This window comes from Prionailurus bengalensis, chromosome D2 (genome assembly GCF_016509475.1).
Source record: "Prionailurus bengalensis isolate Pbe53 chromosome D2, Fcat_Pben_1.1_paternal_pri, whole genome shotgun sequence".
NCBI lineage: Eukaryota > Metazoa > Chordata > Mammalia > Carnivora > Felidae > Prionailurus > Prionailurus bengalensis.
Window position 1 is genome coordinate 45323163 of NC_057351.1, and position 23704 is coordinate 45346866.

The 23704-nt window shown below is 52.2% G+C and overlaps 1 protein-coding gene across 1 annotated transcript; it reads right to left on the reverse strand.

Annotated features, from left to right (window-relative positions):
- Positions 1 to 8356: 8356 nt before the first annotated feature.
- GDF10 (growth differentiation factor 10) lies at positions 8357 to 21570 on the reverse strand. The gene is made up of 3 exons (XM_043596805.1): positions 20653 to 21570; positions 11299 to 12224; positions 8357 to 9337 (listed from the first exon to the last, which is right to left on the reverse strand). The coding sequence occupies exons 1-3, from the start codon at positions 20966 to 20968 to the stop codon at positions 9146 to 9148; spliced, it is 1434 nt and encodes a 477-aa protein (XP_043452740.1). The 5' UTR covers positions 20969 to 21570; the 3' UTR covers positions 8357 to 9145.
- Between the last annotated feature and the right edge of the window lie 2134 nt (positions 21571 to 23704).

The window sequence follows — 23704 nt, forward strand, 5'->3', positions numbered from 1 at the left end:
CAAAGGAGGGTGGACGGGAAGGGGTGCAGCTTCAGAAGTGCTGCTTGGAGAGGGGGCAGGAAGCACGCTGGGCGTTGAGCCAGCTCAGTGCAAGAACTCCCTGGGGCGGGGAAAGGATGACGGGGTGTGGAGCCTGAAAATGGAGCTGCAGCAAAGAAGGCCTGGGAGGAGCTGGGAAGTGAGCCAGGCGTCCCCCATGGTGCTCCAGTTCCTGGAGGTAGCCCAGAATCAGGTCCCATTCAAGAGGCGGAGCCAAAGGACACAGGGGTGTGGCCTGAATGTGGGTCAGGGGAGCGTAAGGGGCTGCTACCTGATGTTTTCTTAAAAGCATGGTAGGTTTTATTTTCTGATTATCCCAGTAGTACATAGTGCAGATAATTGGGGGAATGCAAAACATGAAGAAGGAAATAAAAATAACCAAACGTCTCCCCGACCAGTGATGCCCACAGTTAATATTTTGAAATAGAGGATATGCAGCTCCACAATCCTGTATCTACAACCCTTTCGGCGAGGAGTGTTTTGAGATTCTGAGATTTTCAGATTTTGGAAATTCGGTATGGCACATATACCGTACTATCCCAATGGGGTTGGAGATAATACCTTATAACCAAATACATTAACATTTCTGCAGTGACACAAATAAAAACACACATATCCATTCAATTCACGTTTTGCCAGGAAAAGAGTTAAAAGGAGCTTCAGGTTTTCTGATAGTTTTGGATTTGGGATCTCAAATAAAGGACTGTGGACCTGTTTACATATGGGGTCACCACATGTGCCCATGGAGGCTGCACATGAGCCCTGCCTGGAGGCACTGGTCACATAGACTGTAATGTGGATGATGCCCGCAGAGCAGTGCAAAGCAACATGGCTGTGTATGTCTATAATGCTCTGCCCAACAGACTCAGGGTATCAATATATCCATATGTCGTTTGTTGTTTTTAACTAATTGTATCAGGCCTCCTGATCCATGTTATCAGGAAGCCTGATCCATTGCCTACATTGTTCAAGTGTGCTATAGGTTTATTTAGTTCAAATGAGGTGGAGGTAGATGGTACAGTCCAGCCTCTTAATGCCAGAAGTGGTTGGGGAGAAAGGGCTCCTAGCAGGTCCCAGCTGCTGTGGCTTCTCAATGACACCTGGTTTTGTAGTTGGGGGTGGGTCCCACACATCTAAGAGCTGCTTGAGCACAGCTGCTGGGATGCCCTGGCTGGGTCAAGTTTCTGCCCAGATCTCTGTGATGTCCTCTTTTGGGCACCAAGATAACAGACTTCTCAAGCACACTCCCCGGCTTACCATTTTTCAGAAGGCAAGTGGCTGGAGTGAGAGAAGAAGCTGTCCATGGCCACATTCTGATCCCATTCTGCTCTCACACAGATCTCTAGGTTCTCGTAGGGAGCCTGGGTCACCAGCTCCGACTCCCACTTTCCTCAAGGTGGTGTGAATTCAGAGACCTTGTTACCTTTTTGTGCAAATGATCCTTGGTCCAGCTGGACAGATCCCCCTAACTCTGTGCCTTAGGGAACAAGGTTTGGGTCTCATTCTGTCTTTCCCAACAGATGCAAGGATCCTCAAGCAAAAGGACCCCCTCCCTCTCCTGCCACCAGTCAGGCCTCAGGCTGCCTTAATTGAACCACAAAAGATAGTATTTACCCTTCTTCTCCCAGTTTTCTCCTCCCCCAAATAGAGTACCATATGGCCCAGCAATTTCACTTTTGTGTATATACCCAAAACAATGGAAAGCAAGGTCTCGAAGAGATATTTGTACACCTACATTCATTCATAGCAGCATTATTCACATAGCCAAAAGGGTTGAAGCATTCCTAGTGTCCCCTGGTGGAGGAATGGATAAAGAAAATGTGGTACACACATATGATGGAATATTATTCAGCCTTAAAAAGGAAGGGAATTCTGGCACATGCCAGAACGTGGATGAAACTTTAAGACATGCCGAATGAAACAAGCCAGTCACAATGTTGCGTGATTGCACTCACAGCCAAATGCATAGAGACAGAAAGTAGCATGGTGGTTGCCAGGGGCTGGGTGGAGGGGCACTGGGATGTTATTGACTATTGGGTACGGAGTTCTAGTTTTGCAAGATGAAAAGCGTTCTGAGGAGGGATGGTGCTGTTGGTTACATAATAATGTGAATGTACCAAATACCACGGAGCTGCCAATGGTAAATTTTAGGATATGTATATTTTACCACAATTTGAAAAAGGAATTTAAAAAAGTATATCATTTAGAGTTCTTTTTCTTGTAGACTACAGACTGTTAAACCAAACAGGTTTAAACAACATGGATTACGGCTAACGAAAGCTGCAAAGTCCAGGGAAGCTTTGACTTAGCACAGTCTGGTCTAGAGTCTAGGCAAAGTTGTAATAATGTTAGAGCTGCCTTCCACTGTGTGGTCTTCACCCTCTGCCTCTCTGTTTTGGCAAGTTGACAGCAACAGGTCTGCATCCTGGGGAGGAGGGAAAAAGGAGGGGAAGGGAGAAAAAGCCCAACTGGAAGTCCCAGTTAGTCTCTTGGTGGCTTCTTGGTCCTGATTGGGTCATCTGCCCATGCCTTAGCCAATCATTGCGAACGAGGGGAATCTAATGCCCTGATTGGCTTAGGTGGGGGTGATGCCGCTGGCGGCAAGGAATGAAAGATTGAAATAATTCCCCCAGAGGGGGTTAGATCTGGTCACCAAAAGCTGCTACTAAAGGATGGTACAAGGATCTTCACATGCCATGAAAATTTTTCAAAAATTCATTTTTTAAAAAATGTTTACTTATTTATTTTGAGAGGTGGGGGAGGGGCAGAGAGAGAATCCCAAGTAAGCTCCATGCTGTCAGTCCCACCAACTGTGAAATCATGACCTGAGCTGAAATCAAGAGTCAGACCCTTACCTGGCTGAGCCACCACATACTTCATTTTTAATGACTGAAGACTATCCAATGGTATGGACATATCCTAATGTATCCAATAGTCTCCAACTGTAGGACAACTGGGCTATTTATTATGATAATGTTGCAAGGCACACTGTTTTATAGTCTACATTTTATCTTCAGCCGGTTCATCAGAAGAGGGATGTCCAAATCAAAGTGTAGGCAAACGTCTTCAAAGCTCTGGGTAAACATCGCAAGTTGCTTTCCTGAAATGCTCTTTCAATATTCACTTACATTAGCAGAGCCTAGGAGTACCTGTCTTACCACCCCTCAGCGGTAGTTTTTTCTAGTCTTTAGGAATTTGATGAACAAAAAAAAATGTGAATTTGCTTTGCTAACTGTGCCGGACTATATTTTCTCCATGTTTTGATGAGCCACCTCACAGGGTCTGGACTTTAGTCTTCTGGAAGGTACAGGGGTAGCCGCCTCTTACCCACACATGGTCCAGGGCCCATGCTTGGGAATCCTACTTGGTACCACGCTGTGTGTCCAGGGAGAGGGCCGGAGGGATCCACAGATGCTGGGTGCTCCTCAGGAACACTGCGTACCTTTAGCACAGAGCCTGGCACATGGTAAGTGCTCAAGAAATACTCATTATTGCTCTTGTCTGTACAAGGTCTGATCTTTCTATCGCTGTGTCTATTTCCCCTGCCTTCTGTTCCTCTGCCCCTGCCTTCTGCAGAGCCCCTGCTTTAGATGTGCTTTCAGTTTGGGATGCCTCATACTCACTCCCCCGCTGCCCTCCACCTGGGCCCAGTCCCTCCTGCCTTTCAGTGCTTTCCCAGGACCCCTCCACCACACAGCCTCTGTGCTCTGAGTGACACCATTCAGACATCTGGGACTGCCCGACAACCACTATGAAGGGCCCTAGGACCACTGTCTGCTGTTGGCTTGAGCTGGCACATCCTTCCTGCAATCTGACATGCCCAGAGAGCTGGCCCTGTGCTCATGGTGGATCTGAGGACTTCCCTGGGCAGGCCTCTACGCTCATGCTGCACTTGTCATGAACACCTCGGGGTACTCCGGGCAGTGTGTTGGTCAGGCTGGCTCTGCCCTGGTGGCTGCTGACCCAGCCTTGTCCCCCTGTCTGGACTTGATGGCCAGATAGTTTGGCATTACTATGATATGGTGATTTTTTTAATTTTTAATTTTTTTATGTTTTTATTTTATTTTTGAAAGAGAGAGACACAGAGTATGAGTGGGGAAGGGGCAGAGAGAGAGGGAGACATAGAATCTGAAGCAGGTTTCAGGCTCTGAGCTGTCAGCACAGAGCCTGACCTTGGGCTCGATCTCACTGACCTTGAGATCATGATCTAAACTGAAGTCGGATGCTTAACCGACTGAGCCACCCAGGGCCCCCTGTGCTATGGTGATTTTTAACTAAAGCCTCTGTAGTACCATTTTTCCTGAAACTTATGAATTACAGAAATTGAGTCATCCCATGCAGTTGCTACAGGAGAAGCACAATTTAATTAACAAGAGAGGCACATCTGACTCATCCATTTATTCCAAGGATCGCTGAAGCTCATCCTTCCAGCAGACAGACTTCAGCCTTCATTTACGGAGGTAGGAGAGGATCTGACTAAATTTTTATGATAACAGCTGCCTCCTGGGGGTCAGGAACCCCTTTGTCCCAGGAGGCATGGCAGGAGGACACCTATCGCTCTGTGAGCTTCTCCGACTCCAACGTTTACCCACACGTGGCTCAGAAGAATGAAAACTGGACCCACCTTAAGGCTGTAAGGAGAGAGAATGAGCCATGCAGAGCAAGGCCTAGGTCCCTTCCCAGCTCTGCGCCCAGCCTCTGTGACGCCCTACTCCTATTTGGCACACGGTAAGTACTTCCAACGCGAGCAACCTGTCGCAGGGCTGCATCCAGCTGGGCAGCACATTTAGTAGAACAGTGGTTCCTAAGGTGTGGTTCCTGGCCCTGCAGCAGCAGCACCTGAAAACTGGTTAGAAATGCAAAATTTTGGGGGCGCCTGGGCGGCTCAGTCGGTTAAGCGTCCGACTTCGGCTCAGGTCATGATCTCACGGTCTGTGAATTCGAGCCCCACGACGGGCTCTGTGCTGACAGCTCAGGGCCTGGAGCCTGCTTCGGATTCTGTGTCTCCCTCTCTCTCTGCCCCTCCCCTGCTCATGCTCTCTCTCTCTGTCTCAAAAATAAATAAAAACATTAAAAAAAAAAAAGAAAGAAATGCAAAATTTTGGCCTGAGTCAGCAGCTCTAGAGGCAAGGCCCAGCAACCTGGTCAAGTCCTCTGTGTGATTCTAATGCACATTCAGGTCTGCACATTGGTTTTGATAAGAGGAGAATTCATACAAGCTTTCCAAGAGATCAAGTATGTGTATACTTTATACATACTTGTACGGTATTTGGCACACAGTAGGTGCCAAATAATTGAATACACAGGTGCATTCCTCTGCTCTAACCCCCTACTCATACAGACAAGACTGCTGGGGGAGACGGAGGAATTTAGAATGGGATTAGAAATAAAAGAGGTAGAAAAAGTACTGCAAAGCTTGAGTGAGCATCATTTTCTCTGAGAGTAGAAAAGAGAAAGGGAATAAAAATTCTCAGGGGCACCAGTTTATCAGTGAAGGATTTTATGTTTGCAGCTTCTGGGAGCAGGAAGGAGCCTTGAACAGCCAGGGCTGGCAAGCTGGGCCTGCCCTCCTGGTCTTCCCACCAGAATCTGGTCCAGGCCCTAAATGCATTTTGCACCAGCTGGTACCTGTGATGTCTTTATGCGACCAGCCAATCTAGCTCTTCCGTCCCGGCAGAGCCAACTGTATTCCTTTCCCCCTGGAGCCCCCTCCTCACCCCTCCCACCCTCACCCCAGACCTCTGCAGGCTCCTCCAGCATGGCCCTACATCCATCTTGGCCCCAGAAGGAGCATCAGTTGTAGGTTACAGCTTGCGTGGCATTTTATGAGTGACTCAGACATACAGAGGCACCTATCAGAAGGCCTCGGGCAAGACACTTGGTAGCACCTGGACTCAGTTTCCCCACTTGTCAGCGAAAAGAAAAAAGATAACATCAGAGGTTTTCCAAAGTTTCCCCTCCACCTTAAAGTCTCTAGCTCTCCCTTTTACTGTCTCTATTTTTCACACGAATTAATATATGAGGCCCTACCCTTCCAGAGGATATAAACATTCAAGAATAGGGCTCTGCAGGTCACCACACTGCCTCCTCCAAGCTGATACAGAGGCGGTTGGGTGACCTCAGGGACCCACGCACATCTTGGCTGCGTCCTGGAGCCTTTTGCCTTTGTGACAATGTGATGTTGATATTTGGCTTTTGAGAGGGACAAAAAAAGTTGTTTCATCCGTACATTTCTTTCTATACCTTGCTCTCCTACAAGGTCACTCAGTCCCATTGGGAAAACCCTAATAGGCTTGCAGTGGGGGCCACTGTCCCAGAAGCTGGGGATCGGCACCAGCCACAGAGGCCTTGAATCAGGCATCCTTGAGCATCAAAGCTGACATGGCCTGTGGTCTTGGTAAGACACGGGGGCGGGGCATATTATTACCCCATCCTGAGCCTGTGTTTCTGTGGCAACAATTGGGTAATCCACTTGCAAGTTTGCTAGGAGGCTAAACAAGATGCCGTGTCGAAACCTCATGGTGCTTTACAAATGTGAGCAGTCACTGATGACACCAGTTCCTTCCAGCGCACTCCGCAGTCACCACCGCCGGGTGACAGCCATCCTGGCACAAGCATAGAGGCTCTGCACGACTGGACCCGGGGGTCATCTTCCCAGCCTGCTCTCTGTCCTTGGAAACCAGAAATGAAGGCCCCGAGACTCAGATCCCCCAGACACTGCAAGTGCCAGAAAGACTAAGACAGAACTCTTGTAAGACACCCCAGCTTTATCAAGAAATGGAAAGAGAGCAGTGTATGAGAAAATAATTGAGGAGGAGGAGGAGGAAAAATGAGGAATCTAATATTGAGAAGAAAGGCATTTGGAGCCTTATCAAGCCCCAATAGTTTTACTCGTTTTGTTATTAATTTATATCCCGTAATGTTCCAAAAAGGATTAGATGTGGCCAGCCAGGCGCTAAGTTTGCAGATCAGTTTGAGACGCCCCAGCATCCAGTGAACAGACCATTTGGGTGCAGCACAGTCCCTGTAGGAATAGGCAGTGTGCGTGCTAGGGACCACCCTCACCTCACTTAATCTCTGCCGAGGCAGGGCCACAGGGCTGCTGTTCCCACACATGTCCCAAGACCCTTGGAGGAGAGGTTGGGCAGACTGTGCTGGGTCCCCTGGGTGCCCCGAGACACTGCCTCACCTACCTGTTCTGGGCCCTCCCTCCAGGGTCTTTTGCTTTGCCTTCTAGCTGCAGCCACTGTGGCCTTCTGCAGAGGCCACTTGGGCTTCCAGAGCTACTGTGACCACCTATGCAAGGGGTCAGAGGCCTGGGAGTAGCCTGGAGAGGAGGTCTGAATGTCCAGCTCCTTTGCCTCAAGGCCGGGCTAACCCTGAGGTGTAATTAAGCTCCAGAGCTCCCCACAAGATCCAAGATCTGGGATGCTTGGCTTCTCGGCCTCCTGACCAGCTTTACCCCTTCCTTACCTATTTCTCCTGGGAGCACTTCCTCAGCCATCTCTTTCCCAGGAACACTGGACTCAGTGGCCAGACTTAAGACAGATGCCTTGGGTTTCTTTTCTCCTCCTAAGTCCCCTCTCAGAGGTTAGCTCATGGCCTCTCGGTCTCCTCCAAACAAGACTCAGGGCCATGTCACCCTCTCAGGTCCCAGCCGAAGGACTGTTACACACCTGCCCCAAACTGGACCCAGATTCTTCTTCAGAAATGCTGGTCAATCAGCTTCAGTCACTATAGTTGTAAGGTGGTGTCAGCTCGGAGATAAGGGAACCATTTAGAGGAAGCTATTTTGGGATGGAGCTGCTGACGAGGAAGCAGGGTGGCTGTTCTACAAACATGCACAGGGAGAAGCAGACATTCTAGTTCCCCAGGAGCCCCTGGACCTCAGGAGACACCCCTGACTGCTTCCCATTGGATCTCTTGCTTGAACTACCCCAAGTAAGAGGTCTCTACCCAGGCAACCACAGACGTTCCTTTGAATGTCTCAGACACCTTTCAGTCACTCAATGTCCCTTCTGAAGCTAAGGATTGAGAAAGCTCCGTGAGACCACTGTGCCTGCCTGGGGCCCTGTCCCGCCTGGATGAGCCCAGGGTGGCACCTGTGGGGCAAAGTGGGTGGGCAGCATGCTGGAAGGCATAGGAGTAGCTGTTTTCTGGAGTTCAGGATAGAGACAAGAAGGTGTGAAGAGGCCTGGGGGGGGGGGTGCGGCTCTGCTCCTAAAGGAGACTGTGTCCCAAGCAGCCCCCAAGATGTCATATTTATAGATAGGGATCCTTCCATATTTTGGAATGGGTGACATTCAGTTTTTCAAGATACCACTGTACCTTTAATTTATTAGCATCCCATAAAAACACATAACATACACAATCTACAGTATAGAAAGTATAATTTACAAAAATATAAAAATCTTGGTTATTTTTTAGTATTCCAACATATTATTGTAGGTGTTATTTCAATAAACATGTTTAAACAATGCACACTTAACCGGCACGATTACCTCTGCGGGGAATGGCGTCCACCCCCTCCTCTTTGTTTTAAAATAAAATATATATTAAGAAAAAGAAACCAAAATTGGTTATAGGTGCATACGGCTTCTGTGAAAGCTTTTGCAGCAGAGTTTGGAAGTTTATACCGTTATTTAGGCCCTGTTTTCCAGAATCAGTATGTGGCCCAGAGTGTTTTAAATGGATTCTTTAAACAGAGGTTCTTTCTTGTGAAGACAGCAGGTGCCCTCAAGTTTGCAGTCTTCTCCCAAGGTTTTGAGATGATGGTCACAAAAGCCAACACTACAGACACATCCGGCTATCAGGTCTTCAGAGCAGAGGGGATGGGCAATGGGCAGCCTTCAGGCGAGCCCTAATTCCCAGATTCCTTCAGAGGATTCAGACTGGCATGTAGGGGGCTAAGTCATTGGCAATGAGAGACCCCAGAATGTGCCCCAGGGGACAGATCTTTCTGGGACCCAGACAGGGTGCCTCTGAGCTCTGCCCCACATATACAGCTGCACCCCTCATCAAGGCCTCACCCCAGAAGGCCCTGAGGATGCTACCCTGCTGGATGTGGGGTGGGGCGGAGATTTCCTTCCACCCGGAGTGGCTGGTCTTACCGGCAGGCACAGGTCTCCACAGACATGTTGGGGTACACCTTCAGAACCACGTTCCGGTTCTCGTCCAGGAAGAGGACCCCAAGAGAGTTCATCTTGTCGGGAACGCAGCAAGGCTCTGGGATGCCCGGGACGATGCCCACAGCCCTGACGATGCTCTGGATGGTGGCGTGGTTGGACGGGCGGACCATCTGCAAGGCAGGAAAGGGCATGGTTACCTAGGCGCTCTGCCCTCACCCACCCACTGCGCCATCAGAGCGTCCTTGACTGAGGCCACAGAAAAGGTGTCGATCTAGGAGAAAAGGTGACTTTCCGGGGCTGGGCACACATTTCCTCTGAAGTCAGCCACAGACTGCGTCCCAAGGAGATGTGCAAGGGCCTCGGGCCTTCCTGCCCCTCACGTCTCCCGGAGGGAAGACACATCCCTTCATGGCACTGGCCACTTGGGGGCACCTGTGCGTCGCTCATCCCCAAGGAGCTCCTGGAACTGGGCAGGAGTTATCCAGAGGGCGATGCCTAGCTGTTCTGCCTGGGCCACAGCTGCCCAGATTTCACAGTCCGAGGAGTTCAGACATGCTTCCAGTGGGAGGGTGTTCTCAGAACTGGAGGGGAAGGCTCGCAGGCGTGGGCGCGCCAGCATGATGGGGCCGGAAATGGACATTTCCCAGAAGGGTGTGACTGCGGGGGGGCCGGGGGGAGGGATGTCAGGGACTGCTTCATCTTGTCATAGTATCAGTGGTATGGGGTGGGACTACCTTAATTCTAATAGGAAATGGAAGCTTCAAATGTCAAAGTAACCTGATCAAGACCGCTCAGTTAGGAAACAGCCAAAAGTCAAGGAAAGTTGGAGGAGCCACGCGGGTTTTCTTTCCCTCCCCAGGCGGAGTCGCATACCCAGAAGAGCCTGGGCCGTAGCCACAAACACAGAGAATGCTGTCTCACACACCTCCAACAAGAGAAACAAGACCAAGCCACGGGAGTTTCAGCTCATTTCGGGCCAAAGGAAGTTTTATATACAGTGCGTTCATGAGGAAGCCCCCTTGCGTGGGGAGGTGAAAGGAGGGACATCTGATTTGTGGGTTCAGGCTGCTGTCAGGGAAGGCGGCAGGCAGCCAGCTAGACTGATAAGGTAAGTGCTGGGTCAGCCAGCTGGAGCCTGCCGACTGCTCATCCTGTATCTGCCCGGGCCTGTGCTAGGCTCTTCCGGCCAATACCTGTCTCCCTGTTGGGCACCTCCCTTCCTCTCTCTTGCACATGCATGGCTTTAAGGAAAAGCCCCTTAATTCCCCAAACAGGTTAATGCTGCCTGTGTCTGCGGCTGGGATTTCCCAGCTGACTGATTTATTGACATTCAAATTGGATTTATGCACTGACTTCCTTTCTGGAAGGGGAAGGAATGACCTGGAACTCAGCAGAGGAGCTAAGCTGGAGGAAAGTGTGCACACTGTGGGGAGGGGCGACATCAGCTGGCAGCCAGCCCACCACAGCTCTGGCTGTGGGGAGCTGGATGGACAGAGCCACAACCCAGACTGGAGGGAAGGTGAGGGTCTGGAACCCCAGGGCCAGCACAATGGCCTCATGCGCTGTTTCCTGCAGACTCGTACAAGTGAAAGCTAGTTGTCCTGTGGGTTCCTGCCCCGAGTGGGAGGCGGGGAGCAGGGAGTCCATACAGGAAGCCACTGAGGCCAACTCTCCACTGGTCACAGATGCCAACACCCTGAGTTCCGGGCCAGGAACAGGAATGAGAGCCTTGGTGAGGAAGGGGCTTCAGAGGCCTGTCCTGTCTACAGGGGGGCAGCGTGGACTCAATCCTTGTAAGGCAGCTGCTATGTGGGAACACACACCTAAGGAGATGGGTTCTCCTTTTCAAACGAAGCAATGTTCTGATTTAAAATTCAAACTCAACTAAGTCAGCACTTTCAAAAGCACAGCCAAACCACGTCTGTCTGTGGGCTGTATTCGCCTGACAGGCTGCTGCTCTAGGACCTCTGCCTACCTGTCCCCTACCTTGACTCGATGCGAGGTGTTCCAATCCCCATTTTACAGACAGGAAGCAGGTCCCAGGGCAGAGGGACTTGCCGGCAGGGGCCGTGCCGAGAGTCACAGACAGACAAGGGGCTGAACGCATCGGTGTTACCCAGACACAGCCTACCTTGGGCATGGGGAACTCGCACACGCCGGCGCAGTAGTAGGCGTCGAAGGACTTGGGCAAGATGATCCATTCGTTCCACCCGATGTCTGCGAAGTCCACCTTCAAATACCTGCGGGAGCAGACCCTCGGCTCGGCCCACTGCTTCCTCCGGGCTTTCTGCATCGTCTTCTCGTCGAAGTCCAGCACCTTCGAGGAGCCCATCAACACATCCGGGCCCTTCTTCCGGCGGTCCTTGCGCCCAGGCCGCGGCTTCAGCGCCCGGAAAGGGCCGGGCCACAGTTCGTGCTTGTGGTAGTGCTGGGCGTGGGAGGCGTGCGCCGGCCTCTCGTCCAGCCCTGGCAGCTCGTTGTCCTGGAGGGGTCCGGTGGCCTGCGTGGCCCGGCGCACGCGGGGGTCCGCCGAGCTGTTGGGGGCAGCGCCGGGCTCCGGGTCCCCAGCCTGGAAGGGGTCATATCTCTGTAGTGTCACTGCCACACTGTTAGGCTCCGAGATGGCCAGGTCGTCAGCGTAGATGAGGATGTAGGGCGCGTGCGGGCTGGGCCTGGACACCCCTGGGGCCTTCTCCCCAGGATCCAGCTGAGCAGAGAGGATCAGCTCGCCATCTTGGCGGGCTGCCTTGACGATGGGGGAGATGTCCTTGGCCTGCCACAGTCCCCGTGGCGGGGGCGCCAGGGCCATGGCCCCGCGGAGCAGCCCCTGTGTGGCCGTGTTCTGAGAGAGACTGCGGAAGAGAAGGTGCTGGCGAGCGGGCAGGCCCAGGGGCAGTAGGCGGCAGGACACATTCTTGGCCCGCTGCTTGCATGGGGCCTCTCGTGCCCGGGGCCACCGAGGTTCTGCGTAGAAGTGGAATGTGGCGGCGAGGATCATTTCTGAATCCTGCATAGAAGTCAGGTTGAAGAAATACACAGCCTTCTGGTCGACCACTTCTGTGAGGGAAGAACAGACCGTAGTAGGTTAGGTTCTTTCTAAGATAGGTCCGGGTGGTCCCTGGGTCTCCCTCCAGGGGCCAGGTTGGAAGAACAATGCCCATTTAGGGAGCACCTCCAGGCCAGCCAGGCTTTCTTCCTCTCATGTAATCCTCACAGTAAACTGAGGAGGGTACCCTTACTTATCCTCAATGAACAGATGAAAAACTGAGGTCAGAGCAGTTGGGGACTGTCAATAAATATACCATTGCTCCAAGCAAAGAGTAGTAGACACATAGGGGCTCAGGCCTGCCGGGCCCTAACGCACATGCCTCCTCTCCCTGCACTCCAGTGCCATTCAGTGAACAAATGGCCAAACATCACTGACAGCTGGTGGAGGAGATAAGGTGGAATCAGGTTTCTGGGATGGGTTGGGTTGGGTCCAAGCCCTGCTGACAGCCCCCCTCCTGTATCTGCCCAGGCCTCTGTTTCACAGATATCAAATGCAGTCATTCTTCCCAACGAGGTGAATGAAGTGGAGCCCCGCTTACCTTCCTTTCCCTGCATTCTGAGTGCTTTCTGAGGAAAACTGGCCTTAAGGGCACAGCTGTTTGGGTGTCTTCTATTTGTTTTGCCTAAGGGTTTTTAAAGCTTTTTTTTTTTTTTTTACAAAGAAAGGGCAGTATCAGGGTTGCACAAAACCACTCAACAGAGTCCCCAAAGACCAGGTTGCTCTCCAGAGGCCCAGATCATGATAAGCACTGGGATTCCTCAAACACTGCATTTGCAGCTCTAGAATGCTCTGGCCCCTGCATCCCTGAGGCTGTCAGGCACCTCTTTCTTGGTTCTACTAGGTGAACCCTAGGGCCACGGAGCAGAACATCTCGGTGGCCCCAGGAAGCTGCCCCAAGATCAGGCAGCATGAGTTCTCTGAATGGCCACATCCTCTGGAAGGTTCGAGTAGGAGGGAGGGATTGTTCCCAAGGCCTCTCTATGACACTGCAGGCTGGTGGGACACCAGAGCCGCCAGGTTGGCTGCCTTCCTCCAGCTGCTCTACTTCCTGATGCCAAGTGTCTGTCTGCTGGTGAAGGCTTCTGGGAAAAGTTGCCAGAAGGACAGAGCCCCCAAGCATGGAGTGTGTATGTGTGCAGGGACACTGGGCCCAAAGGGCATGTGTCAGGTCCTTAGCTTCTCTAACACCTGCACCCACAGAATCAGCTTGGATTTGTTTTTTTATTTAACCAAAATCTTCAGTTTAAGGTTATTTCCTTCTATTAGGAAGAAGGTATAATTCGATTGGGAGTTGTCGTGTACTCTTAAGGGACTACGAGAGAAAGAGGAAGGAAAGGAAAAGCATATCCAAGGAGGGCCTGATAAATGTCAATCAAGGTTTGGATGACACCCTAAAGACCCTGCCTTTTGTGACCCCTTGGAGCAAACCCGCAGGAGACAGTGGCAGTCTCCCAACATGCTCCACACACAAGGAGCCGTGCAGGGGGCCTTGGAGGCCATTTACACTTGGCTTCTCCAGACACTGCAGCCTGGAGTGTTACGGGCTCAAGTTCCACATTTCCCCAACTTCCTGATCTCTGCTCTCCTCCCCTGGAGATGCTGATTCAGAGGGTCAGGGACAGAGGGGCCAAGGAATTTGTGTTATGAACAGCATCCCAGGGGATTCCAACCACCAGGCCAGTTTGTGAATCTAAGGTTGATGTGTGGGTGGGGAGCAAGCTCCCCAACAATGCAGCCCCCACACCCATCGGGATAGAAAGGGCCGCAGGAACCAGGCCCCCAGGCTGCATCAGGACCACCCCAAGCTCATCTGCCCCGGACAGACAGTCGGGTCTCCATCTCACATAATTCTCTGCAGGATTAAATAAAGAGCATATGTGGTGCCAGGCACCAAGGAAGAACCCCTAAGTGTGGTTCCCTCCCACTTCTATCCAAACATCAAGGCTGGCGAGCAACTCGGTGTCCCTCAATGATCCAAATTATCTGAGTTGTAACCCAGCTCACAAGGCAGATGAAGTATTTCTTCTTTCATCCAATTTGAGCGTATTTTTCTGCTACAGATTCTTTGCTAGAAAATGCTGAAGAGGCTCTAGGATGGACATCTCTGACTCTTTCCAAGGAGCTTGCCCATCACAGCAGGAAGCAAGCATCTCTGGCCTAGGAACTTAGAACCTTTGGTGAGCAGCAGACTGGGAGCACAGAGATGGGCCTTCCCAGAGAACAGCCCCTCAGCCTCCCTCTTAGTGGTGGAGCTAAAGGACTACAGGGTCTATGAGGAAGGTCGGCTGTGACCACCATGGCAGGGCCAGCAGCTTTGGCCTGAGACAGGTGTGGTCCAAGGAAGGTGCTGGGAGGCCTGCCCCCAAGGAGCCTCAGAGGAGAGCTGGCCTTCCCTGAGGGTTATTTCTGCCCAGGATGCAGGAGAGGGACAGTAAATGCTGCCCCTCTCTTAAGGCTCCAAACCGCAGAGAGGGGGAGACATCTTTGAGGTCACGCAGCCTGATCCATCCCACTCAGGACAGGAGTCCTTCCTCCGTTGGGCTTGAGCCACCTTTGGACACCAGGAGCTTGTCCCTCATGAGGCAGCCTGCTGCCTGAAGACCCGCTCTGCTGGGAACTGTGGGTGGAGATGGGTCCCCCCGTCTCCCACCTGTGAAGGGCCGCAGGCTGGGTCTGCTCTCTGACTGCTCCTGAGTCATGTAGTGCAGGGGGCTCTGGGCTGTGGCTGAGATAAGGGGAACCTACGTGAAGTCTCCTGGCTTGGATGAGCCTGGGCCTCAAAGGCGAAACACCCAAGAGAACTTCCTATTTCCTGTGAACCGCGCTGGTGCCATATCTCATGGTCAGCAAGAAAAGTTCCTCCCTCCCTCCCTCCCTTCTTTTCTCCTTCCTCTCTCCCTCCTTTTATATGCTTCTTTTCCTTTCTCTTTCTTGCTTCCCTCCGTGCCTCCCTCCCTTTCTTAGTAAACATTTCCGAAACTCCTACTCTGGGCTAAGTGTTGGGCTGATGGGGGGGTGGGGGTCCTGGAAAAGGTGGTCAGAGCCACCTCAGGCCATAGACAGGCCATCGTGATGACGCCATCTGCTGCCCTGTCACAGCTTTGCAGAGCACTGTCCAAGGGAGGCCCTGGGCATTCACTCACAGGTCACTGCCCTGCTCAGAGCCCTCCATTGGCCCTAAAGCAACACTGGACCCCTTTGCAGAGGCCCTGCTTGACCTAGCCTGCCTCCGACCCCACCCCCATCTCTGCCCCAGTCACCCTGGCTTCTGGTCCTTCCAACAGGAAGCATCCTCTCTCAGGGCTTTGCCTCAGCTGTGGCTTTTTGGCCATCAAGCCTCCTGCGACAGGCACCGCCCCCTCTCCCCTTCAGGTCTCTGCTCAAACTTCCACTCAGAAGTACGTGGTGAATGACGGGGGAGAGTGGGGTCTTTGCTAGATCTGTCTGTCCCAGTTAACAAAGGGTGATTCCTGGCCTGCTGCCCTGGGGTTCAGCAAACACATCCTGAAAGAAGTCCAGAAAACCTTGTTCTTTGGTAAGACAGAAAACCTCAGTCTTTGGTAAGACAGAGATGATACAAATCCCCCTGGAGACAAGGGGCAGCAGGATCTTTGTCCAGTTACTTTCGCTTGAGCCTCAGTTTTCTCCTCTTTAAAATAGGAATAATCTTGTTTACCAGTTATGGAGGTCCAGGCTTCCAGCATGTATGCATGTTTGATTCCACATTTTCCCAAAGAGGAGAGCAGATGGGTCATTCACTCTCTGAGAGAAGATGGAGCTTCAGAAAGGGTATCTAACTTGCCTAAAGTCACACAGCTGGTAAGGGGCAGAGCACCCGGGTCTGTCTGACCCCAAGGCCACGCTCCCCTGTGTACTCTAGATAGAATGGTGATCTACCTAACAGCAAATGTAACAAAGGCCATGTGCTGTGAACTGTAAAACATTTTGCAAACACAAGTCATTATTTGGATGGGTTGGAATTCTGCCTCTCCGAGAAAGAAAGGACTGACTTTATTTAGACAAACCCATCTCTCCTTGGAGTTTTTGAAATCTCAGAATCCTAGTTGGGTCTGCTTTGTGGGCACTCAGCCTCCTTTCCGAGGGTAGTGGGGATGGGACTGGAGGTGGGGGGAAAGGTAGCTCTAGCCCAAGGGTTCCCCCAGGTACCCTGCGGGCCAACCTTCAGGACAAGAGGACCTTCAGACCACTCTGCCCTATAGGAACAGAACCCAAGCCACATGAGATTTGTTCCTTCATCTACCGCCCTGGAAACAGCCGACAGGGAGACCAGAGGGAGAACGTGAGGCTGAAGCACCCATGGAAGCTGGAGGAAGGGAGCCATGGGCCAGCCATGGGCACAGAGGGAAGAGAACGAACATGCATCAAGCATCTATTTTCAGGCAGGCCCCAGAAAAATCCTGCTTGCATCACTTACTAGCTATGGAGCCTTAGGCAAGTCATGGGGCCTCTTTTTGCCTCAGTTTCCACACTAAGCTGAGCAGAGTATTTGTAGGCACTTCCCAAAGTTGTAAGATCATCTCTGTAGAGCTTACGGCATGGTGCCTGGCACCGAACATGCTCAGAACGTACTGGCCATGTGGTGTCACCAACTACTGCTACGCTCAGGGCACCTTGTCCTTGCCCCCTCCCTGTCCTCCTGTCCACACCTCTAGAAGGAGCCAGAGAGTCTCACAGCCTCTCTCCTCCTGCGTCTGACCAACTACAGTTCCTACTGGCTTTGTGTCCTGTTTCTCCGCAGCCATCCTGAACTCTGCAGCCCTCCACCACTGTCCTTACCCATGGCCCCTCCTCAACTGCTACTGTGGCCCCAGATCACTGTCATCCCTCGCATCACACTCATGCTTTGTAAGGAAATCATCTATTAGAGATGAAGAGTCAATATCCTTACTACACAAAAAAGCTTCTACAAATCAGTCAGAAAAAGTCAAGAACCCCATCGAGGAGGAAGCCATTTCCATAGGGAAAATTGCAAATGGCCGACAGGCGTGAAAACCAATTCGGGATGACCAGTAATGGGTAAAAGGTAACTTCAAATGAGGATATAGCAACTTTTACCTGCATGTTAAGGATATGATCTTATTAGATACTGTACATATATAAAGAATATAGTAATACATTTATATAAACTATAATATATATGTATTAACTCTGGTTTGTGTTTAGGAACAGATTCTTTTCTTTAGTGTGATTTTCTATGATTTGCAGGTGAGCACAAATTTATTTCATGCTCTCTCTCTTCCCCCTCTCTTCCCTTGCCTCCCCCCCACCCCCCACCCCCTGATGTCTGCTCACCTGCTCTAGGAAGGCATCACTGGCCCCTCCCCACTGGCCCTCTCCCTGCTGGGTCAGTGTCATCAGGTCCCTTGGCCCCCGAAACACGCCCACAGCCCCTTCTCACTGCACGGCATTTATTTCTCCTTGACCCACCAGCTCGTGCATTTTTCTGAGCAGGGCCAAGAGTGTCTGCATCTTTGCATCCTCTGAACTTACAGCACCTGCCACCTAGTGAAGTGCTCAGGAGAACTGAAATGAACGTGACTTTTGGCATTGTTGGCGGATAGGTATGTATTACTACTCTCATTTAAAGATGAAGAATCAAGCTCAGAGAGGTTAAGTAACTTGCCCAATCTCACACAGGTCAGTGGAAAAGCTCAGGTTTAAACACAAGTTGTTTGGGGCAGTGGGGGCAGGGAATACCTAACCTTAACCCTCAGCGTCTGGCTCAGAAACTCTCTCCACTGCGGTAGACTTAATAGGGAACAAGACACATTTCAGGGAGCAATGGAAGGGAGGGAGGCAGGGGTGGCTGAAGCAAAAATAGTAGCATCTAATAAATTATGGACACACGTGCCAGGCACTGTCTTAAGCACTTGACATACCTCAGTTCATTTTAAAAACCCTATAAGGAAGGGAACATTACTAGCCCCGTTTTAGAAGTGAAAAACAAAATCTGAGTGGTGGACAAGTTTAGTCCCTTACGCTGGTCGCAGCCTCAGGATTTGGACCTTACCAATCCAGCTCACAGACCACACTCAGCACTTGAGCTATGGTGCGTGGTGGCATGCAAGTTATGTGGTTCCATTGCAACAAGGAACGTGGCTGCAGGGACTAGACCACTGGGGCTGCAGAGGCCACTGTCAAGCCACAGGATGGTACCAGTATGTTCGAGGGCCAGAGCTAAAGGCCCCACATTTGTGCCTCACCCAAAGACGAGGGGCCCTGCCCAGGCTCGCAGCTGGATCGCAGGGTCACAAACCAGGCATCTCTGAGGGCTGGTGAGGGGCTTGGTGTGAATGGAAGGAGGGGGATGAGAAACCAAACTGCCTGGGCCTACGCTATGTCAGGCACAAACCCACCTCATCCCACCGAATCTTCCCCTCCCCACTGTGTGCACAAGAAACCCATGCCCAGAGGGGTAAGGCTGGTGGAGCTGGCTGGGGCTGGTATTCATGGCTGTCAAACGGTTCCAAGTAAGCGTGCTGCATTTGTCAGTCGCACACTGGTCCAGAATAATTCTGATCTCCCAGAGAATTGTCTGTTCTGCCCTCTGTCTCCTAAGTCCCGGGTTTAGTTCTGCTGAAGATGGGAAGAGGATGCTAGCAGTGGGGACAGCAGATGGGAGGTGCCACTGTGAAGAGCCCCCTACCTCAGCCTCAGTGTCCTTATCTGTAAGATGGGAGGGCTGGATTTGAAGTACTGTCTCCAGGTCCTGCTCAGGGCTAACATCCAATGCTTCGCTATTACTTCTACTGCCCCCATTCTGTGAAAGTGGAAAGACAAGGCCACGCACCTCCACGCCCGGGCTGCGGCAGTGGGTGCGCTCAGTGGACGCGCTCACCCCTGTTGCAGCAGTGACTTGGCTGGCGTTGCTTTCCTCAACTACAAGGCTTTGAGGACTGCGTCAGTGGGTGCAAGGTCAAGTCTTCACCTATATGAACACAAATGCTTTGTATTCCCATGGAAACAACATGCACCAATACCTCATCTGGCCAGTGCTGGGCTCTGGGCAACCCCACAGGAAAGACACTGGCATGACCTGCCCATTTTGTACATGAGTACACTAAAGTCCACAGAGCTTTAGTGATTCGCCCGAGGTCATTTTTATGCTGGCTAATTCTTGAGTGGCTTCATAATGATGCTCCAGACATGGACTCCATGCGGTGAATAAAAAGTACAGGGGAGGACAGAGTTAGATCCGGTTGGAGCCCAGAAACACTGGCCAAGTGGTCTGCTAAGTGGGGGGTGGGGGGACAGGCCTCTCCGTGGCAGATACTCCCCAGTACACAGTTACACACGGCCAAGCTTCCCAGGTCTGGCTTTGAAACCATAGGTGTTACCTTGAGTCACACAACCAGCAATCAACAGGTGGCCGCCCTGATCCAGCCTGTCTGGTCCCAGTGCTGGGCTTGCTCCCCTCCACCTCAGGAGGGACCTTAGAGACCAACAGTCTTTCTCCTGATAAATGGTCTTCTCCCCCACAAGGGCTGCAGGGACCCCTACCCACATTTTCTGGAATGATATTCTGTGACCATGAGTGGTCTCCATGACAACCAGGGTTTTCCCGCCACTCCTGCTACCAGGCTGCACCTTGCCCAGGGCCTGGAGTGGTAGCCCAGCCGGGGCTGGTTGATAGCTGAGGCCACAGCCCCAAAGTGCTCTCAGTGCAGGGCGGGGGGGAGGGGGGCTCTTTAAGTGGCCTCTGTCCAGCTCCCTCCAAGAAATGAGGAGAGGGGAAAGGATCTGCTTGGGTGGGGCAAGGGTGGGAGGGGAGTAGGATGCCCCCACTGCCCAAGCTTCTGGACCCTTCCTCAAAGCCCTGTGGTCTGAACATTTAAGGTTAGTGCTGCATTTCATGGAGGTCTCAGTTGTGTGTACCCAAGACAAGGCACCCAAAGCCCTTCTCAGTTCACTCTGTTGGCCCAGCCACCCAACTCACCGTGTGCCCCAGTTAGAGCTTCACATCCTCTGCCTGGGCCATGTCCAGCAGTATCTGGACTGCCTTATGCCCACCTGACTGGACCCACTCAGTGTCAAGACCCTTCTCATCTGTCAAGAGCCAACACGTCTCACCCCTATGACATGGATACCACCCACCATGAGCTTCCCCAGCCCAGTACCATCTCACCCTACGCTTAAAGCTTTGTGTATGGGGTGGTCTATGTCTACACAAGTGTGACACCCTCCCAGGTTTGGCAGCACGCTAGGGGCAGGAATTCTGTGTCACTGCCACTCTGGTGTCTCCACTGGAGTCTCAGAGCCTGGCATAAAGTGCTTGCTGAATAGTGAATGAATGAATGAATGAATGACTCTATGACTAGAAGGAAGAAGCAAAGAGGGTGCAGTGGCAGGGGAGGATGAATAAGTGAGGAAGGGGGACTAGGAGAAGAGGGGGTGCCCGGGGCTCCCTCTACTTACCCAGCCGGGCCCGGAAGCTGCGAACCGTGTTGCCCCCTCCTGGCCTCGCGCCCCTCCGACTGTATTTCTCATAAAGCCGGAGCATGTGGACAGCGACCATGTCTTGGGCGCCGGGGCCCAGAGTGGTGGCCGCGTCCCCCAGGGACCGCCAGGGGTCCTTGATCCCAGCCAGACCATCAGAGGCTGCAGGCGAGGCGGACCAGGCGGGGGCCGGGTGGCTGCCGCCAGCGTCCCGGAGCAGCAGCAGAAGCAGAGGCAGCAGCGGCAACAGTTGGGGCCGCCTTCCCGGGCTCGTCCCAGCAGGGCCACGGGCCATGGTGGGTGGCGGCGGCGAAGGAGGGTCGAAGCCGGGGAGGAGGAGAGAACTCGCGGGCGCACCGGCGACTGCGGACCGACCCTGTGGCGGCGGGAGGGCGCGCGGGGCGCTGGATGCTGAGATCCGCGCGGGGCGCGGGGTAGAGCGGGACCCGAGGCGAGCGCGCAGGTCCGTCCTCGCCGCCCGAGCCGCGGGCCAGCGGTCACGGCCGTCCGGAGCCCCGCGGAGCCGAGCCAAACCTGAGCCGACGCGACGCCCCAGCGGACTCGCGCGGCGAAACTTTGCAGCCCACTGGGCGCCCTGCTCCGCGGGTTCGGGGGGCGGGGCGGGGCGGGGCGGTCGGTGGCGCCCTCGGGGGGACCGGTTGTGCGCCCGGGACCACGCGGGGCCGCCGCCGACACGGCTGTCCCTGGCCGGGCTGCGGTGTGCGTGCGCCCGTGTGTGGCGGCGTGCGCGCGCAGGGGTGTGCGCCCGAGTGTGCGCCCGGGAGTGTGGGGGGCGTGGGCGTGGGCGAGCTCGCTCCCCGCTCCCCTGCAGAGAGACGGAGACCCGGACCGGGCCGGCTCCTGTGTGTCGGCGCCACAGCCTGGCCAGGGTTGCGCGGGGGGCTGGGCGGCCTTGGGAGAGGGGCCCGCCTGCCGGGTTGCCCCTGTAATGGCATGTGATGACTATGTAGTTGCAAGATGACAGCTCCCCCGTGAGGACCCGAAAGGGGATGTGTGTGTGTGTGTGTGTGTGTGTGTGTGTGTGTATGCCAGGTTGCCTCTGAGCCGGTGTGTATCCAAAATGCAAGAGTGAGGCGAACACGGACCCTCCCCGGGGCAGCCTCTGAAAAGAGAAATCCTAACTCCAAAGCTTAACCAACCCAGGGCAACTGGAACCAGATCCTCATTAAAATTCAGAATTAGTCCATTAACTGACCCGTGTTTGGCAACAACGATTCCAGTTGTTGAAGGAGTACATCAAAGGTCTTTATTAATCTTTGGACAAGTAGCCATCAGGATTGTCTTGCAGAAGGATGTGGTTTCAAATTGCTTTACAAAACGTTTCCAAGGCGTCAGGACAGGAGGAGAGAAAGCAGTAGATTTTCCAAGGTTTCACAATAAAGTGACAGGATAGTGAGTCCCTGGCCCACTGCCCCTCAGCTTAGCCCTGGGTCAGAAGGTCCTGAACTTCATCCTGCCTTTAGTGTGGTTTCTTGTCCATGGAGAGAATTTCTGGGGGTCTGTGAACTTGGATGGGGAAAATTTACATTTTTATTTTCAATAACCTGTAACTGAAACTTAGCGTTTTCTAATATTAGAAATGTAGGCAACCAATCACAGTGGCATTAAACATACCTGAGACTTCCATTAATTAATAAAAAGGCAGTTAGATTACTATGTTGGAAAGTTGTTTTTAAAAATATTTGGAGTGCTCACTTCGGCAGCACGTATACTAAAAATATTTGGATAACTATATTTTAATGGAATTGGCTTCCTTGTATATTGTATATTAAAAAAAAAAAACCTCTTTTGAAAAAGTGTCCACAGGTTTCATCAGACTGAGAAAATTGTCCAAGGCCCACACAAAAAGTTTACAAATCTCTGTGAAGGAAGGAAAGGACCTCTTCAAACCCATGTTCTTCCAGAACTATCTAGGATACTGCCTATGCTACATTTCAAAGGACTGCTTGCAAACTTGTGAACACCCTGTTCCCTTTACTTGGTAACTTTGGGCTCCGTGAGCCAGAATCGTTACTTTTCTTGGAGGGCTCACAATGCAATAATTGAAAAATTGCTGGAAAAAGCTTCTGTTAGTGTGTAAAACACAACCTATTTGTAATTCTTTTAAATCTTGCAGTGTCTGATTAGAGGCCATCCTATTGAAAGCCTCTGACCCTCAGGCCTGTAGCTTTTGGAAGACTATAGAGAAGCATTTTATTTATTTGGATAATTATCTCACATCACATTCGACTTCCCGTTAATGTAGCTCCCGTTTGTTCTGTGAAACAGCTTTCAAAACTGCTCGCCTGGAGGTAAGATGATCAAGTCACAGCCTTAGACTTGATGGATCTGCCCTTATAAACGATCCACACAGACTTTTACAGCTCCTTTTCCCCCACCCCCACCCCTGCTTTCCTCCTTCTCCATGTGTCCCTCACTTCCCCTCTCCCCTCCTCTCCCCTTCTCCCCCAGAATGCCTCTGACCTGTACCGGCTGGGGGTAACCTCTGCTCATGGGTAGTTTTGTCTCTGCTGGAGCCATACACAATCGAGGCCTGTGAAAAGGAGGGTTAGTCCGCAGGAGGCCGGGACAAGCTGGGCTATTCGGGATCTGTGTCCATTAAAGCCTTCTTGCTCTCCTTAACTCATTCCCCCTCCATTCAAGCCAGCCTGAGGGTCAGGCTTTAGCCAGCACTAAAACCTGTAGGGTACAGATTCTCTGAATTGTTGGGAAAGAATTAAGGCATCAGCCAGGGACGGCTAATATTTCTTGCCTCATTTTATTGCTGAACAGCGGGACTTTAAGTCTTGAACACTGGAGCACTATGGCCCCCTTTCATGTAGCCGAGATGATGGGATAAAAATGTGTTTGGTGAAGCAATTCAGATTACCACCGGGTCACATCCTCGCTGGCTCCCAGCACGGCCTGCAAACAGCATCGCTAAGACAAGAAACAATTGCTGTGCAATTTCAGCTCATGCAGAACAGTGTTTCTAGCGTGGAAATGAGGCTAATTGTGGAGCTTGCCAACG

Bases quoted from the DNA above. Each gene is read 5' to 3' on its own strand.
- GDF10 (XM_043596805.1), bottom strand. From the start codon at position 20,968: ATGGCCCGTGGCCCTGCTGGGACGAGCCCGGGAAGGCGGCCCCAACTG. The intron at 12,225-20,652 runs GTAAGTAGAGGG...CTTCCCTCACAG, and splicing joins CAGCTTCCGGGCCCGGCTGG to AAGTGGTCGACCAGAAGGCT. The intron at 9,338-11,298 runs GTAGGCTGTGTC...CCTGCCTTGCAG, and splicing joins GCGAGTTCCCCATGCCCAAG to ATGGTCCGCCCGTCCAACCA.